Here is a 19,561-nt window from a genome sequence, read left to right as displayed (position 1 = left end):
TTTCTGCTTATGTTTTTGTCCCACAATCACCATGTGGTCTCTTTACACACTTCCTTTCCCCTCCCCCTCCTTTAACCAGGAGTTCTATACATTACATTTATACAGCCCCGTCTCTTCTTATGGTGTGATTTCCTCTTTGCATGCTGAAACGGAAAGGAGATCTTTTTGTCACTAGCTTTTTTCCATTTCAAATTAAAGTGAGGAAATCCTTCTAAAGAATGAGAGAGGCACTAGATGATTACATCATGTAATCGACCCAGAAACTTTGGTGAGTGGCCAGTCACGAGCGTGCTACGTATAGCACATTTAGAGAAGCCCACAGACACCTAGAACATTTTCTGGCCAGTTCTGTTTATTTGTCAAATCAACAAAACATTATTTTCCATTAGCCATCAGCACTGGATATATAAACCAAAGAGGTCACATTTTGATGCCTTTCCAGAGGAGCATTTGTGCCCATTGTTATTCTCCCCGCCCTGGCCATTGTTGTTTCAATGATCAATGACTGTACAGATTTTGACCTCCTGCTGATCAAACCATGGTTTTTGTCAAGACCTCTGATTTGAACGAATCTATATATGATGTACCTATGCAAGTATTGTTCTTGAAATTTATTTTATTTGTGTTTTGATACTATTGTTATGGCTTATTTATTTACAAAGGGATTTCTCAGCTGCCTTTTGGCCCAAAAGGCCGCAAAGGTGACTTGCAATTTAAAACTTTAAAACAATTTACAAACATTAAAACTTCATGCACAGAAAAATTAAAAGCAGGAGGAAAAACAACCTTAAAACCTTAAGTTCAAAACAAATAATATTTACTTTCTTACTAAGAATATATCACGCCAGCAAGCCCTACATTGATTCATGCAAAATATAACATATACTTTCTGTAGCTCTCTTAAGCCAGAGGACAAATGTCAGAAGCTTTACTTATAATAATACCACTAGAGCAAAGTGAGATAAGTTAAGATTCACTAATTCACAGTGAAATCCTATGTCCCATGGATTTCAATGGGGCTTCCACCCAGAACACGGGGAATAAGATTGTAGCCCTAGACTTACATTTTGGTTCATGGGCTCACTTTTAAGCTGTTCTGTGGTGGAGAACCTGCATCCCTTCAGATGTGGCTGGATTCCAACTCCCATTAACCCCAGCCAGCATGACCAAATATCACATAGGATAGAAGTTATAGTCCATGACCTCTGGAGGCCCTCTATTCCCTACCCACAGCAAGTGCTCATGGGTATATTTTTCCCAATGACAACCGAGGACAGTAGAAAAGTCTAAAACTGAAGGCTGAGTTTTAGAGTGTGTTGGACAAAAGATGTATGGTCCTCATCAAAAGGGATCCAGCTGCAAAATGGAATAAAGAGACGTCTGTTTGACTGCATAGCCAACTATAATGCATTTTGAATTTAAAAGATGCTCAAAGTTGTGTACTTTTTTCTTTTTCTTTTTCATTCATATAAATCAGCTTTAAAATGGCTGGATGAAGTCAGGGACTTATGCAGTCCACTGTTCTTCCCTTTGAGCATACTTTAATTTCCAGCATAGACAATACAGCCTGGCTAAAGCTGGAACAGGAGACGGGCACTACACAGTGTGTCGGGGCTTGGCAGCAGCTGACCTGTAGTCATTTGAGAAAGCAACACCTTTCCATCAAGTCAGCTTGAGGAAAACGGAGCAGCTATGGAAAACGGAACACAGCATGAGCATGACAGTCTCAATGCTTTGAAGCAGGAGTAGGCACGTTGTGGTGGCCCTCCAGTCTCCAGATGTGTGTGTCTACAACTCCCAGCAGCCTTCACCAGCATAGCCCTATAGTGGGGGATGATAGGAGTTGTTGGCCAAACAACTGAAGGGCCACAACTTGCCCACCCCTACTGGAAAAAGTGCAACTACGTACAAGGTGGATGTGTAGCATTATTTATGGTTCCTTAGTTTTTGACCATGTTGGGTTTCTGCAAGTGTATTGCTGCTTTGTATATTTCATGGCCTCTTTGTTTCACTGTGATATAGATTACCTCTCTGCCCACGCACATGCATATTATCTGGCAAGTTTTAAACTGACCCCAGAAAAGTTGTTTTAAATGGATATTGTTTTTTTATGCTTTTGATGGTTTTACATTTTTATATTTGTTTTTAATGTTCACTGTTTTTAACCTTTGTAAACCACCCAGAGAGCTTCGGCAATGGGGCAGTATATAAACGAAATAAATAAATAAATAACCAAACAAATAAATAAAATAGGCATTTAACAAAGTGGGGTCTAGTCTAATTTATGTCCATCCATCAATGGAAGTAAGATGGTCAGGGACCGATTCCCTCTTCTCTTGCAGCCCCCTCCCATATCCCCAATCTACTACAGAGGGTTCAGGGACCCACCAGAACAAATGCTTCAGTGAGGAGGGGGGAGAAAGTTTCATTGCACGAGCAGAAGTCTATTTCTGCAACATCGAATATATCTCGTCTTTATGGTGATACCAGATTTATTGTTGTTTTGCTGCAAGCAACAGACTAACACAGCTGCCCTCTGTAATGTGACAAATAACATACAGGATGCTGGTGAATCCTTCCTTAAGGCTGGTAGGCTGGTTAGATGACTTTTGAGATCCTTCCACCTCTATGGCTGTATGGGATTATCTTCTTTTCTAGTTTTAGACATGCCTGCCCTACAGAAATGGAGGCTAGCCCTCCGTCAACATCATGACGGACAATTTTCCTACGTCATAGAAGACCATTAACCTCTCGATTGTCAATGTGATCTCACTAAGGTCATGCACATAACAATGCTTAAAGGTTAGTTTGAGTTTACACCTGAACTCTGGGGTTTACTACCAACAAAGGACTATTTTAAAAAGAAGTATATATGAAATGGCAATGGGATCAGATGTTCCATTATTTTTAAGAACTAACTTTGGTGACCAGAAGGAACTGGCACAGATTATTTCATTATTTGCTACCATTTCATCGCTTCAGGCACCTTCCTTTGAGTCACTGAATGTACCCATTCTTGGGACCAATGTCCACATTATAGCCATCATGTATAGGATATTAATTTAAAGGATCCCAAATGGCAGGTATCACCATTTGATGAGTAATTTGCATACAGCAGCTCATACAATGATGAAAAAAACTCCAAACAAAACAAACTATGATGGCATGATGAAAATGGTCCAGTCTACATGGTGAAACAAAGTGATTTAAATTGGCTTCCACTTGGTGGCCATAACATTTGCACCAGGCCTTAGGAACAAGAAGCTAAAGCAAAATGGATCACTAACTTTATCCAATCTGGCTATTTCATAGAATTGATTATCCTTCTAGGCTAAATAATACTCACCATCTGCACCTCCAAGACACAATTTCCCAGCTCTGTTCATCTAGCTGTTCTCCTGGTATAGCAGTGGGTGTTGATTGAGATGGTCTCTCGATCTTCCATCACATCATTGTCCCTCAAGTCATGAATGCTGAATGACTCTGGACCGCTGAGAGCAGACACATGACAAGAGTTGCCCTAGAAAAGGTTGTTGTAGAAGCTTCCCAGTTACCCTGACTCCAGGGAATGGAGTCTCTAGACAGTAAACACTGTCTAATGAATAGCAGGGGAACACCAAGGTGCAGAGGGGAGCTATAGTGTGTGTGTGCGTGTGTTTGCTGGGTTCTGGTAACTGATGGAATTCATCTGCAGATGGAGCTCAAAATACAAAATCAGCAGATGTATAGAGCTCACATCTCTTATGTTCAGTCATTAGCACCATCAGTACACTTCACCCTCTTCCCCTGGCCAGGGCCGGCGCCAGACTATTTTGCACCCTAGGCAGGCGTGCCGTTCTGAAGCCAAACCCCACCCCACCCACGCCTGGCTTTGAAGCCAGGACGCTGGGGTTGGGGGGCGGGGCGGTGGCTTCAGAATGGCGCGCTTGGGCACGCCGTACTGAAGCCGCCCCCCCTGCGCCCGCTCCTGGCTTCGAAGCCAAGTCACTTGGATTGGGGCGCAGGGCGGAGGCTTCGAAGCGGCGCACCCAGAAGTGGCTTCCGGGCGCGCCGTTCTGAAGCCGCTGCCCCCCCAACCCCAGCGTCCTGGCTTCGAAGCCAGGAGCAGCTTCCGGCCGGGCGCTGGCTTCGAAGCCAGGACGCTGGGGTTGGGGGGCAGCTGGGGGGGGGAGCTTTGGAACAGCGCGCCCAGAAGCCGCTCTAGGAGAGCAGCTTTCAGGTGTGCCGTTCGGTGCCCTCCTTTGCTTGGTGCTCTAGGCCGCCGCCTGAGCTGCCTTTATGGCAGCACCAGCCCTGCCCCTGGCCCCATTGCCTCCCCCGGCATTTACACCAGTTTTTCACGACTCTAAAAGGTTGAAATGCCTCTTTCTAAGGCTTCATTACTGCCTTTTGTGATCCAAACCAAAGCATGCTCCCAACATCATTTTGACCTTTCTCAGTGGCAAAATTGGAAACCGGGAGAGAGAGAAAGAGAGAGATTTCAACCACATTCATCATTGCATTTAGAGCTCCAGAAGCACCTGATTGATGGTGTTCAATGGAAAGACATGTCCTCCACTTTTATCATTAGTTTATTGGCAGTAGTTTTGTATGTTCCTTACCCACCCCTGGCTGTCCACCCCACAGTTAACAGTTAAGTCCCTTTTTGAAAGCTGTGGATTTAAGCACAGGAAGAGGGGAGCACACAGCTACCATGGACATTTGCAAGCCGAAAGGATTACAAAATGGGGAGGCAAAACGATTGGAGGAGGGAAGCCTTATGGCTGTTTGGCACCAAATATTTATTATTTATTACTTCAGAAAATTTTACTATGCTTTTCTCCTAAGAGAGAGAGCGAGAGAGAGAGATTTGCTCAAAGCATCTTACAGAACAAAAATAAACATGAACATAATCATTAAAATGCTTTTTTTCAACAAATTAGAAGCAGCAGCCAAACCCCAACAATAAAATTAATAAACAGTTAATAAAATGAAACAACAGCAGAGTCAAATGCTTGTTTGTAGAGAAGTGTATTCACTTGGCTGCAGGACACAGCTAAAATGGAAGGTGACCTAATGTCTTAGGGCAGAGAGTTCCACATACAAGGTGCCATAACCAAGCAGGCCTCTCCAGCTGGAATGGTACAGTGGAACCACTGAAGAATTTTGGTTAATTGTTTGGAGAAAAAAGAAAAAGAAGTAATCCCAAATTCCCATGTTTGCACAAAATAGTGCAAACATGGGAAGGGTAGAGTCGCTAGTTACTACATCAAATCATAGGGAATATCCAATAGGTACCACTTACACTCACATAACCACATGGTGCTCATAAAAGCAACGAATGTGCCGTAGATATGGATGTCCATAGATGTGGAGGAGTACAGTATCCCAAGTACAAAATGTTACAGTCAAAGTGCTGAGAAAGATGTGATATCTTCTGAGCAGAAGTGCAACCTTGAGGGAGAAGATGTCAATTGCATGCTACAGGAAGGAAATAGATAGGAATTTAAAACACCCGCTAGGAGCCAATCTAAAACCCAAATGGGTTTTGAAGAGGTTCCATTTAAATACAGATTTTCATAAATTCAGGTTAAATCCTCCCAGGGCAAAAAAAAAAACTTTTCGTGGGGCAAACAGCACATGAAAGGGGTTCATTTGGGGGTTGGGGGGTGGAATCCAGGGGGAACTGAACATCATTAAATGGGTAGGTGAGGGAGCTCAGATCCCAAACAGCAAGCACATTTTGAGAATTGTTTATTAAGCAACAGCTCCAAGTGACTCATACAAGTAAGTCAAGCCATGTTCTTCTGAAGCAGGGAAAACACTTTGGGTCAATAGGCAATTTGATGGGAGGAAAATGCTTTCCAACCCCAAATATAGTAACAGGTAAGATCCTGAGCACAACCAACCACACACGAGACCCCCAGATGATGACGACGATGATGATGATTTTCAGCCCTATATACCACCCATGTACAGTTTTTAAAGGCAACATTTCCAATCTGTTGCATCCTATCACTAGCATTATCTGCTGGGAATACTAGACAATATGCCACTTATTTTATTTATTATTTATTTATTTATTGCATTTTTATACCGCCCAATAGCCAAAGCACTTAAGATGCTATAACCCTCCTCCATTGACACAATAAGCCAGGGTTCATTAATAGCTGTAAGAGTAGTTGCCATATTTTCTCAAAAAGACGCAGGATGAAAGAAAACTGCTTGAAGCAATACTTTTCTCAATCATATTTGTAGGGCAGCATAGCAAACTTTCAGGTAGAAGGAGTTGTTTAACTCAAAAGGTTGTTAGCCTGATCTACGGGTTTTTTTTTTATCATGGCGTGGGGGGAATGGCATGCTTTCCAGAACACCCCCTCCCCGGATGTCCCCTTTTTTGGTTTCCCAAATATGGTCAACCCAGGCAGTAATTCATAGGGAAAAAGATTTACAACATTGCAATTCTTTATGGGCTGGACTGGGAATGCGGCGTTATCTCTAGCAGGCTTTGTCATGGGATAAAGAATGTTGGGTTGAACCTATTATCTGTTACCTATGTGCAAATGTCTTCTCATTCTTTGAAGGCATCCATTAACCCGGCTGCAATAGAAACAAATAAGAACATCAATGTTAAAAAGTGAGATAATGTGGCACCTTCAGAGCCAGTTCAACGCTAGCCACGGAAACTAAAATGTTTTCCCTCATACCTTTCTTGGTGGAGGGGCTGTAGTAGAACACATACTTCACCTGCGGAAGGTCCCAGGAACAATTCCTGTTCAACTCCTCCAGTTAAAAGTATCAGGTAGAAAGCTATGGAAAAGACCTTGCTTTGGCAACCTTTAAGTAACTCTTTGACATGAATTAGAAGAGCGTAACTGTCAGTTCCACTATAGGGATTTAACAAGGGAAGACAACTACCTGCCTTACAAAATTCCTCAGTACAAATTCACATAAATGCACACTTTCAACAAACAGCCTTTATCAAGCCTCTGTGAGTGAAAGATGTTCATGGCAATGCAGTAAAAAGCACCTTCCCCAGTCTTGTGCCCTCCAGATATGTTGGACTGAAACTCCCACAATTCCCAGCCTGCATGGCCAATGACCATACAGGCTGGGAATTATGGGAGTTTCAGTCCAACACATTTGGGGGACACCAGGTTGGGGAAGGCTACAGTAAGGACAGCTTTCCCTCTCTGCCTCAGACACTTGTTCTTTACTTGGTTGAGGACTTTCTGTAAGGCTCTTTTCACATCTTTGTTCCTCAGGGTATAGATGATAGGATTCAACACTGGGGTGATGATAACATAAAACACAGATACAACTTTGTCCATCTCAGAAGCTCGGCCAAAATGTGGACAGAGGTACATGAAGATGACTGTGCCATAGAAGATAGTAACCACCATGAGGTGGCTGAAACACGTGGAAAAGGCCTTGAGCTTTCCAGAAGCAGATGGGATACGGCAGACAGTTGAAACAATCAGAGTGTAAGAAGTCAAAGTCAGAAGGAAAGACATGAGCACAACCACCGCAGAGACCAGGAAGACCATTGCATTGGCCATGAAGGTGTTACCAGTCGACAGCTTAATGAAGGGGGCCGTGTCACAGAAGAAGTGGTCGAGTTGGTTGCTGCTGTTGAAGGGAAGCTGGGAGATGTAGGTGATAGGCAAGAAGGGTGTCAGGAAGCCACTCAACCAGGAACCCAAGGCTAGGCAGGCACAGGTATGGTTGTCCATGAGCATTGGATACTGCAAGGGGTGGCAAATGGCTAAATACCTGTCATATGCCATGGTAGCCAGGAGGAAGAATTCTGTGGTTCCAAAGAAGAAGAAGAAATACATCTGAGTAAGGCACACCTGGAAGGAGATGGCATGGGAGCCTGTGAGCAAGTCCCGCAGCAGCCGAGGAATTGTGACTGAGGTGTAGCACATCTCTAGGAATGAGAAGTTGCTCAGGAAGAAGTACATGGGGATGCGCAGACCTGCATCTATATTTGAGATGAGAATGATCAAGGCATTGCCAAGCAATTCAAAGAGGTAGATCATCAAGAAAGTGAGGAACAAGAGGACCCGGAACTTCTGGAGTCCAGGGAATCCCAACAAGATGAATTCAGGGGCAGAAGTGTCATTCAGCATATTCTTGGTGTTGCCTGTCCAGCAAGTATCAGAAGACAGAGGGATGAGCTGGGGCAAGGAGGAAAAAGGAAACAAAGACAAATGTGTGGTCAATAAAAGAGACATCAGACACAAAAACCAGCATTCATTGTTCCTAATCAACACATCATGGATATCTGAGTACACTTTCATTTTCTTCTATTCAGACAAAGCTTCCTGGGTTCACCAGCCAGAATTCTTATACAAGTAAATGTGCAGGTTTCATTCACAATATTTTTGTGTGTATAATGAAGTCAACCAAATTAGGCTTCCCAGCCACTTAGTAATGCTAATTGGTCTTGTATGTATGTCCAAATCACAATTCACCACATTCTGGATTTTTTTCCAGAGATGAGTTAAGTGGCAGGTTGTAGTGACTCATGAACTGGACATTCTGAAGAGATGTCCAGCAGCACTCCAAAACCAATAGGGGTTGGTTGTGTGACTCAGCTCGAAATCAAGATAGATTCAACAACCCAAAACCTGCCTGTGATCTAACCTAAGAGCCTTGCAGGTAGCCAGAACTCACTCAAACCTCCATGTTCACCTCCTCAGTCAGAGCTTTGAAGCAAAGGATTTCCCATTGCTCACTGTAATCATTCCTTCTCCAGTTTTGATATTTGATTTCAAGTAACACATTTCTCCCAGATACTTGAAACACATAGATAGGATTGGAAGGTGGGGAGAAGTTCTAGGAAGAATCAAATGCAATATTCTAAGACTGAAGAAACTCAGACATGGCAGTAGGTTAACATAATTAAGTGAACTGAAAGAAAGAACCTGGCTAGGATGGCATGCTATAAAAATCTTGAAGAACTCTTATCTTCAAACAAATACAAATACATACAAAATGGGATAACCCTGATAAGCTGCAGGTAGCATTGATGCCTTTTGCTTATGCCTCACAATATGTGACATTTTATGTTCTGATGCAATCTGTACGCTATGAATGTAAATTCATAAAATGCAAATATTTAAAAATTGGGGTTAACATGAATTTTGTTAAAGTCTTCATTTGGGGTGGGAGGAGCCATAGCTCAGTGCACCAGTCTTCCCGAATTGCGTGCTCTCCAAAGGTTTTGGACTACAACTCCCAGAATTGTTGTTGCCACAATCCAAAACATTAAAACATCACATAGAAAAAAATAGAACAGAGAAAAATGACCTTTAAATCTTACACCCCAAACAAGTAATATTTACTTTCTAATTAAGAAAGTATCACACCAGCAAGCTCTACACTGATTCACATAAAATGCAACATATACATTCTGCAGCTGTCTTATACCGGATGCCAAATATTGGAGGCTTTACTTATAACAGCACCTTCAGAGCAAAATGAGGTAAATTAAGACTCATCAGTTCACAGTGTAATCCTATAAATCCCATGTAGTTCAATGGGGCTTTCTCCCAGAAAACTGAGGATAAGATAGCAATGGGATCGGATATTCCCTTATTTGGCCTGATCTGCATGATGAGATGGAGTGATTTAAATTGGCTTCTACTTGGTGGCCATAACATTTGCACCAGGCCTTAGAAACAAGAAGCTAGAACAAAATAGACTATTCATCCAATCTGGCAATTCCATAGAATGGATTATCCTTCTAAGCTAATAGTACTCACCACCCACACCTCCAAGTTCTCCTAGTTCAATGAGATGTGGCTTGAGAAGGTCTCTCCTCCTTCCTCACATCATGGTCTCCCAGTCATGAGTGCTGCTGGATGACTTTGGACTACTGAGACCACACTGATAAGAGCTACCCTAAAAGTGTGTCACAAGATTGTTGCACAAGCCTCCCTGTTACCCTGACTCCAGGGAATGGACTCTCAATAATATGGAAAAAGCCACTGTTTAATGAGTAGCTGGAGAACACCAAGGCACCCAGGGGAGATACAGGTGTGTGTGCTGGGATCTGCTAATTGCTGGGGGAAATGGATGAAAGGGTGCTGTTACACTCATGTCCTGCTTTGTTGGTCCCTGGCCAATGGCTGGTTGGCCACTGTGTGAACAGAATGCTGGACTACATGGATCCTTGGTTTGATCCAGCAAGGCTCTTATTTTCTTAATTGATAGAATTCATCAGCAGATGAGCTCAAAATACAAAATCAACAGATGTGTAGAGGACACATCTATTAGGTTCAGTCATTAGCACCATCAGTACACTTCATTGATGTGTAGCAGGTGTGTGGAACCCCAGGCCTGTGAGCCCAATCCAGCCCAACTGGGTTCCTCAAATGACTGTGCCAACTTCCCCAAAATGGGTTCATCACCTTGGAGAGCACCTTTAGAGTTCTGACTGAAACCCAGAGCAGATTCACAGCCTCACTGAAATTGGGGCCACCAGCCTCCAGTGCAGCAGACACTTCACTCTGCTTCATGAAAGGACTGGCATTCAGGTGGATACAGGCTTTGGTGTCCATGGATAAGGGCAGGAAACTTTGTGGGATGAAGACCTCCCCACTTCCCTAACTTCTAAAATCCTTACCTAGAACCCTGCCAATTTGCCACACCTTTACAGAGTGTCCAGATTTCACAAGGTTTTCCTGTGCAACCATAAGAAAATTATGCCATTGTCATGATCTCATAGCAAGCTGGGGTCAGGGACAAGAGGATACATTCACCACATACCTTAAATCACATGGGCTATTTTCCATCCACTGTGATGCAGCCATTGCAGAAATGAAGCAGGGATCCTTTGGACACCAACAGAGCGCAGTCCAGTTCACAAAGGAAGGAATCACTCAAAAGACATATTTTCCAGCAGGCGATCTTTGCATGCAGGGAAGGATTTTGCTTCCAGCCTGAACTAGCCCTCACCTTACCAGAATCAGCATCCATCTTGTGCTGCATGCTGACCCATTCAGTGCTGCCTTTCCAAACTGCCCAGAACAGCAGCTGCACAACATATAGCCACAAGCAAGATATGAATGTGGTCAGTCGTGTCCCTGGCAGCCGCAGTAGGCAAACTGAACAGGGTGGTTGGAGAGGCGCTAAGGCCTCTAGTGAGAGCGGCTGTGCTGATAGAACTTCAGTTGATGACCCTACAGACTTGCAATTTGCTGCCCGTGGGTGATGGGTCACATTCCAGTTAAAACTGGGGGTAAGATGATGCACACAGCACATCTACTTATTAATACACATTTCTTTATTTATTTTATTACATTCATCCCCCTCCTTTCTTCCATCATGGAACTCAAGACGGCTTCATGTGGTTCCCAGTGGTCTCCCCTCTAAGCACTGACCAGACCCCAAACTGCTTAGCTCCAGCAACGTAGCTGCCCCATGTGCCTTCAGACCATGCCCTGGGACTGGACATAAAGGGTCGGAGTGTGTGTATCTCAAGTCCCAGGTCTCATTTCAATCACAGGCATCTGTTGATGGGCTAGGTCTCACCCTTGCTGACAGTACCAAGGTGTTGTATGCATCGGTTCTCAGCCTATGGAACATGAACATTGCACATGTGTAATGAGCTAACTGACCGGTTAGCTCATTACACATGTTGTTCAGACCTGTGTCACAATGACAAAGAAGAGATGAAATTGCTTACTTTACTGTTCAGTTTGTTATTTCTAAAAAAAAACATAGTTGACCATTGAGATGCATGGGTTCTTCATCACACAAAACTGCTCAGAAGAAAAGTTAAAATAGATTGCTGAAAAAAGTCACAGTCTAGTTTCCAGGAAGTTCTGCTCTTAAAGAACAGGGAAATGAGTGGGAAGGTGATAGGGTCTCCTTTCTGTTTTTTGTCTCCATGCCAGTGGTTTAGTGATACATTTTGAAGTAAAGGAGCTCATCATGGTGTGTGTACACATACTACATTAGGATCCACATGAGTGCAATCCTATGCATAGCTACCTAAGAGTAATCCCCAATGATCCCAGTGATCCATACTGTTGGAAAGTCTAGTGCGACAGCAGAGTTGCCTTATACAAAGAAAGTGTGGTAACACAGCATTTAGTATTAGAAGGAACACACACAGGGTAGAACTAGTTTAGAAGAACTTCAAATCAGCTTACCTTTTTAGTGCTTTTATACACATTGTCAAAGAAGCCTATTAAACACTGTTTAACTCCAAGCACCCCTAAAGCTGGGCACATGAGTGTAAGACAAGAGATGAGATATGGTTACTTGCTTCCCTCTTTGAAATAGGAAATCTGTGAAATAGGAGAAAAAATCTGATTCTGTCAATGAGTGGATGATGGAATGAAAGGTATTTAGAATGTAAGCCATATGGCAAGGTGTTTTGTATTCTGTTTTATTTTGTTCTGTACAGCACCATGAAAATTGATGGCGCTATATAAATAAATATTATTAATAATAATATTTGACAATCTACAAAATGCAGATGGAATGGATTTTTCAAAATCCATACATCCCTAGATATAACATTTTAAGAGCTTTAATAAAGGATCTTCTTCAGCCAGCTGAAACACAACTGCTAGCCTTTAATGAGAAACATAAACATTCAAACTGCTAGTGAAGCAGAAGTAGGAACTCCATCAAGGAAAAGGAAAGTATCCAACCTCTGCTTGATTATGTCTCTCATTATGTAAGCAGTGGTCTTCAATCAGTGTGTCAGGACCCAAAAGTGGGTCATGAGATCTGTCAAGATGGGTCATGACAAAGCTGTTGCTGCCATTTTGAGCAATTGTGAAAGTGGGTTGCAGGTTGGGAATCCAAAGTGGGTATTAAGTCTGGACCAGTTGAAGACCACTGAACTATTTTCTTTTGAGCTAACCTGACATGAACAAAAGTAGAACTTGGAAGTCCTTATCAGCATCTTTAATTTGCTAGATCAAGGAGGGTTCAAAGATTAACCTGGTGCAATGGCAGATGGGGTCACAGCTCATGTTCTTTAAAAAAAAAGCCATGGAGCTTTCTTCCCCAATATTCCCCCTCCACTACTTCACTGCTTTCTACTTTAGGTCATGATCACAATGATAAAATACAGGACTACATTTATTGAAAAACAACAAAACTTCTTAACAAGTCCCTTTGGGGTTCTAAGTCATGCACAAAGTCTCAAGAAAACTGGAGGTTGACTCTGGAGAAATGCAGACATATCCCCACCCACCCCGCCCCTTCATTTGCAAACCTGGGGGGAGCAGGATTCCAAATTTCTCCCCTTTCTACAAACAGCAGCTTCAAATCACCAAAACAAAGATTAAATGGGACAAAGGATGGGGCCACCCAGATAAATTATGGACAGCTCTCTGAAGAATTGCATCAAACAGATTTTCCTGATAGTAATTGTAACAGCTCTGAGGGCTGAAAAAGTGTATAGATTATTATTTTATTTTTTATTTACATAGTATCATGAGTGTGCAGGGCTCTTCACAGAGGACAAGAGGACAGGTCCCCAGCCCCAAAAGCTTACAATTTAAGCATACAAAACTAATTTGACCAGAGACGATGATATGACAGGAAGGGGAAACACCTGAATATATGTATGCGACAGTGACAGTCCTGCCAAGACTAGGATTATCTACTCACAACCACAGGAACAGTAATATGAGCAACATGTGAGGAAGGGACTCATACTAAGCCAATTTATGGCTCATGCAAAACCCAGCAAGTCTCTCTCATGAAGGAGAAATAATTAGTCAAAGTAATCAGAATTATCATTAATGTACACACTTGTCCATTAGGGACCAGTTTAGACAATTAACTCAAAGCACTGTTCTGTTCCAAATATGATGGCAGATCAAAAACTCTCTCTCTATTCCCAAGAGTGTAAGGATTCCACAGAAGTTATTGTGAGATGGAACTGCATGAGGTAACTCTCATGCCTCCTTTGGCCTTAAGTGTGGTGGAACCCTTTGAGAGTGGGAGGTGCTGTATAAACCATGAAAGGATGCCTGTTAAAGGGAATTGATTAAGCAGCCTTGCCTTGAATTTCACATTCAAGCTACTCTCAGCAACTCTTCATTCTCCAATAGATTCCACAAGCAGCTGTAGTGGAACAGGCCACATAAGGAATACCAAGACTGTTCTTGTATGAACCAAATCATGAAGGCCAATCAGAGTCTCTAAGAATGTCCAAATGATGGTAAACAGCTTGCTTTGAAGTTGGTTGAAAAAGGTACTGGAAAGCTGCTGAAGTTGGGAGGTAGGTTTGAATTCAGAAATATTTTCTAGACTCAGAGAAAAGAAGACCCCAGGGAATGCCTCAAAGGCAGACTGGCCCTACCATTAGGCAGTTTGAAACAGTTGCCTCAGGCAGCAGATGTTGGGAGGTGGCAGGAAGTTCCTGGAGGAGAGACCGGCATGACATTCAGTCTGTCCTGTTCCCCCTAGGTGAGCCTGCTGCCATCAAGTACAGTGGAAGATGCTGTCCCATTTAAGTGCTGAAGTAAGATTCAACTTCCAGTCCAGTAGGCTTTTGTACATGGAATGGGAGGGGGCACCATCTTGTCCTTTACCTCAGGTAGCAAAATGACTTGGGCCACTGCTGCTCAAAGGTATTGATTCCCTTCTAGTCATTTTTCTAGTGCTGCCACTCAGAGGTCCACAGAAATACTTCTGAGGTACTCTGACTAGGTCAGCCCTCAAGTTATACCTGTTCAAGAAAAAGAATTAGTCCTTGCTTTCATAGGCAGAAGAATTCAAGGTTAGCATCAGTTATGGTAAGTCTTCCCTCAATGAAGCCCTACACAGAGACACATACACTAAATAGGCTTGCTTGCTACCCTTTTTCTTGACAGAGGTTCTGTACCTCTAATAGCTGTATAAAATGAGTAGGAGTCCAAACAGTAGCAGCTTTTGTCAAAATGTGCCCACAGGCCCAAAACTATTGCCTACTCCCATTCTAGATGATTCCAGAGACAATTCTAGATGGTATGATTTCAGCAGCCCAAACCAAGCTGGAGAAAGATAAGTGTGTTCCATCTTTTAAAAATAAACATAATAATCCAGTCTTATTTTTAATTTTAACACAATTTATTTAATGTTTGAGATTCATGTCCTGCCATCTCACCAAAGTCTCTAAGTGGCCAACAAATGCAAACCTCCATTACCTACTGGGGTGCAGAGGTGAGGGGGAACTGGAACATGAAATTTAAAAGACAGAGATTTCAGAGAAAGGTAAATGAGTTATGTACCATGGAAAAGTTACACTTACAGGCTTGATCCAGCATTCGTCTAATGTAAGTCCCATTCATTTCAATGGGCCTACTTTAAGTAGAACTAGCACTGCCTACAACCCACAATAAACAAGCACAATTTTCTGTTCCAGATCATGCATTCTGCCTTTCCTGTATTAGGATGGAAACATCGTATTTGGCTTAAGGTGTTTTGAGTAGTTTGGGGAGAGGGACCATAGTCTGGTAATAGAGAACATGGCTTCAAGGGAGGAGTTCAGGTTCAGTCTCTGGAATCTCAGGGTAAATGGAGTTTGGGTGGCAGCAGAGCTGAGAAAGGCTTCTGTTGGGGACCTTGCAGACCTATAGAGTGAATTATGCTAGGCTAGACAGACAATTGGCCAGACTCTATATAAAGCGGCTTCATATGTCCAATCAGAACTTCTCAGTGGAGGCGGGTGGCTCCGATTTCAGTGAGGCTGTGAATCTGTTCTGGTTTCAGACAAAACCAGCCAGAGTTCTAAAAGTATGATCCAAGATGCTGAGCCCTATCCCCAAAATAGGTCTAGCACCTTGGATAGCTCCTTTAGAGTTCTGGTTGGGTCTGACTGAAACCCAAAATGGATTTACAGCCCCATCAAAATCGGAGCCCCCAGCCCCCACTGGATCTTCTGTTTCAGCAAGTTAGAGCATAGCTTAATAGTACAAAACAAAAGCTCCAAATCATCCCATTAATCTTTGAAACCTTCAGATTATTAAAATAGACACTTGTAACCTTTCAGTGATTGCCCGACTCCTAATATGCCTTATACACAGGCATGTTAAACTTGCTAGAATCCATGCTTCTGTTTCTTTCATTCCATCACAGAGCCCATCCAATACAGCTTAGGGCGGGAAGGCAAACTGAAATGCCTGAGGAAGCAAAGAGGAAAAGATTTCAGGTATTAGTCTATTACACACAGAGAGTTATCATGAGGGCCTAAAACTCAGTGATAGATTCTGTTTTGCATGCAGGTCCCAGGTTCAATCCCTGGCATCTCCAGGAAGGCTAGGAAAGAATCCTGCCTGAAACCCAGGTGGGCTGCTGCTGGCAGTCCGTGTTGACAATACTGGGCTAGATAGACAAAGGTCTGATTCCGTAGAAGTACCTATGAGACAAACACACATCTTTAAATTATTTGTGTTTGTTTGCTTATTTGGTGCTATTATTGTGCTATTATTTTGTACTTCCCGGCACAATAGGAAGTTAACGCTTCCCCAGAAAGGGCAGCATCAAACGCTGGCCCTGCATTGCCTCTGATTGCATTGCACCAACAGGAACCACTGCCAACAAAACAGGAAGGTCATGCTTCCTAGAGGAACCCTGAAAATGAGCCAAAACTCTTGTTTCCAAAATGGGACAGATCAGTGGCGGTCCCTTCTGCGCACTCCACTGACTTTTTCCACTGACCTTTTCCAATTTGGAAATTGGTGTTTTGATTAATTTCCAGTTGTTTAAGGAAGGGCTAGCTTTCTGTTGTGCCAGCAGTGGGGCCTGCTGGCATACGGGCAGCATTGGATACTGCCCAAAGAGCCCAAATGGAACCAACTTCTGTTGTTTACAAGGTAAGCAAAATTTCACAGTAGACACCGGTTTAGTCAGGTATTGCCAAAATAATAACAATGCAAATTCCATACCACATGCAGTGCAAACACACCCAAAGTCTCAATTGAAGTAGCAATGAATCTATTTCAGACATTGGTAACCCAGTTCCATTTCTGTTTGCTGCTGGTAAAGCCATACAAGTATGAGCAGGAGGACCCCAAACATAGCAGGACTGGCTTACCACATTTTGAAGAAAGTGAAATAATACACTTTTCCATCTATCCCCATAAGGCTGTTAACTCCAGATTAAATTACCTATTTGCACAACTGGATCTGGACAATCGATAAGGAGCAGAATGCCTGAGTCCTGAAAGCCTCAATGACTGCTAAACACTTGGCATTAAAAACACAGAGGCCCCTGTATATCTGCTCTCTACAGAGTCACCACGTGAGCCACTTTACAGAGGACAGTCCTCTATTTTCAAGAGCTGGCAGAGGACAGTCCTCTACCTGAAGGTGTCCCCTATTTGATGGGATGTCCAGCCCAGGTTTGGTTTCAAGTCAAGGAACCAGAGAGAGAGAGAGAGAGAGAGAGAGAGAGAGAGAGAGAGAGAGAGAGAGAGAGAGAGAGAGAGAGAGAGCCTTGAAGTTGCCTGTCAATAGTTGGATTTGAAGGTAGGGTGGTACCTGGACAGTCAACTGAACACACAGGTCACCTGGTCAGTCTTCATTATGGTGATTGATGTGTTGAATTTCTATTTCAGGTGTGGGTGGGTGCAAATGTTATGAAAACTGGTGCCCTCTCTGGGTCTCTTCTTTGGGGCTATAATTCCTCTTTTTCTGGGCAACGTGTAAGTGGCCACTCTACCTCCAAACCCAAAACAGAGCAATGAATTGGGGTTGGGAAGGAAACCCTTCCTCCCTCTGTCAGCTGGGCTTGGCATTGAAGTACTGCTTTCCTTCACAAAGGATGACTTGGTTCATTTATTTTGTTGACCCAACCAAACTGTTATGTTAGAAAGTTCCTTAAATCATGCTGGTACATCTAGCCAGATGCAATGTCTTTTCCCTCACTTTCTTCTGTTGTACTATATTGCCTGGATCAAGGGGAGAGGATGTAGCTCAGTGGTAGAGCACATGTTTTGCACGCGGAAGGCCTAGGTTCAATTCCCTCTCACCCACCCCTACCCCCAGCATCCTGAAACCCTGGAGAACCACTGGCAGTCATTTTCAACACTACTATGCTCGATGAACCCATGGTCTGACTCAGTAGAAGGCAGCTTCCTATGTGGGCTACCATGAAGGGAGTTCACAACTTAGCAAAATGGTGGTCAGACATTCATGTTATAGGAAAGCAAATTAGATTAAGAGCATCGTCCAGCTTTACTATTCCCTCAGCCAAGTCACCTCTGCTCCTCTCTCATTACGAAGGTACCACATCCAGAGATATGCCTGCCAAGAAGAACGGCACCTCAGTGACCCATTTCATCCTGCTTGGCCTCACACCTGACCAACCACACCTGCAACCACTGCTTTTTGGGATCTTTGTATTGATCTACAATGTTACTGTAATGGGTAACCTGGGCATGATCAGCCTGATCAGTACTGACCCGAACCTTCACACACCCATGTATTTCTTCCTTGGTGTTCTTTCTTTCATTGATACCTGCTACTCCTCCGTGGTCACCCCCAGGCTGCTGGCTGATCTCCTTGCCACAGACAGGTCCATTTCATACACAAGCTGCGTGGCCCAGATGGCCTTCCTGGTCCTCCATGGGACACTGGAGTGCCTGATGCTGGCTACTATGGCCTATGACCGGTATGTGGCCATCTGTCATCCCCTCTCTTACCACCAACTCATGTCCAAGAGTGTGTGTGTAAAATTGGTGGCAATCGCTTATACCTTGGCCATTGCCAACACAGCAGTGCAGACCCACAACGTGTTCCAGCTGCCCTACTGTGGCCCCAACCTTGTCAATCACTATTTCTGTGACATCCCTCCAGTGCTGCATCTTGCCTGTGCTGACACTAGCCAAGCTAGGAAAGTCCTCTACATCTTCTCTGCTTTGGCCACAGTCACTACATTTTCCGGCATTGTGATCTCCTACGCCTACATCCTGGTCACTGTTAGCAGGATGAGCTCTGCAGCAGGCCAGCAGAAAGCCCTCTCCACTTGTGCCTCCCACTTTGCAGCCATCACCCTCTTCTATGGCACAGTCTTCTTCATGTACATCAAGCCCAGCACAAACAATTCCATGGACAAAGTAGCATCTGTGTTCTATTCCATCATCATCCCCATGTTGAACCCACTGATCTACAGCCTGAGGAACAAGGAAGTCAAGGAGGCATTGAAAAGAAAGATCTATAGGAAGACATTTTAATAATAAGAATAAGAATAAGAATAAGAATAAGAATAAGAATAAGAATAAGAATAAGAATAAGAAGAAGAGGAAGAAGAGGAAGAAGAAGAAGAAGAAGAAGAAGAAGAAGAAGAAGAAGAAGAAGAAGAAGAAGAAGAAGAAGAAGAAGAAGAAGAAGAAATTGCTCTTTCCAAATTAAAGTTCAGTGTCATGCTGAGAGTTGAGAACTTAACCCACTGGGAATTTTTAAGAAGATGTGCCTAGGTAAGGCTCAACAAATGGAGAGCTAATTTTTCTTCATGGAGTTCTGTGCCACCAGCAACAGAATAAAAAGAGGCAGACAAGACAACGTGGCAGGTCTCATAGCAACGACATACTTCACTTTTTATGAATACACAGGGAAGGAACCT

General features: G+C 43.3%; 2 protein-coding genes across 2 annotated transcripts; one reads left to right on the top strand and one right to left on the bottom strand.

Moving 5' to 3' along the window:
- Nucleotides 1–6,550: 6,550 nt before the first annotated feature.
- On the bottom strand, nucleotides 6,551–8,111 carry LOC134393348 (olfactory receptor 11L1-like). Its single transcript, XM_063118377.1, has 2 exons — nucleotides 7,184–8,111; nucleotides 6,551–6,579 (listed from the first exon to the last, which is right to left on the bottom strand). Exons 1-2 carry the CDS (start codon nucleotides 8,109–8,111, stop codon nucleotides 6,551–6,553), a joined length of 957 nt encoding a protein of 318 aa, XP_062974447.1.
- Nucleotides 8,112–18,089: 9,978 nt separating this feature from the next.
- LOC134393347 (olfactory receptor 5AR1-like) lies at nucleotides 18,090–19,172 on the top strand. Its single transcript, XM_063118376.1, has one exon. The coding sequence runs from the start codon at nucleotides 18,090–18,092 to the stop codon at nucleotides 19,170–19,172; it is 1,083 nt and encodes a 360-aa protein (XP_062974446.1).
- The last annotated feature ends 389 nt before the right edge of the window (nucleotides 19,173–19,561 follow it).

This window comes from Elgaria multicarinata, chromosome 2, assembly GCF_023053635.1.
Source record: "Elgaria multicarinata webbii isolate HBS135686 ecotype San Diego chromosome 2, rElgMul1.1.pri, whole genome shotgun sequence".
Taxonomy (NCBI): domain Eukaryota; kingdom Metazoa; phylum Chordata; class Lepidosauria; order Squamata; family Anguidae; genus Elgaria; species Elgaria multicarinata.
Note: the sequence above shows the minus strand (reverse complement) of the source record. Positions and strands in the feature narration are given on the sequence as shown.

Bases quoted from the DNA above. Each gene is read 5' to 3' on its own strand.
- LOC134393348 (XM_063118377.1), bottom strand. From the start codon at position 8,111: ATGCTGAATGACACTTCTGCCCCTGAATTCATCTTGTTGGGATTCCCT. The intron at 6,580-7,183 runs GTCTGAGGCAGA...TTTCTATTGCAG, and splicing joins CAACCAAGTAAAGAACAAGT to CCGGGTTAATGGATGCCTTC.
- LOC134393347 (XM_063118376.1), top strand. From the start codon at position 18,090: ATGAAGGGAGTTCACAACTTAGCAAAATGGTGGTCAGACATTCATGTT.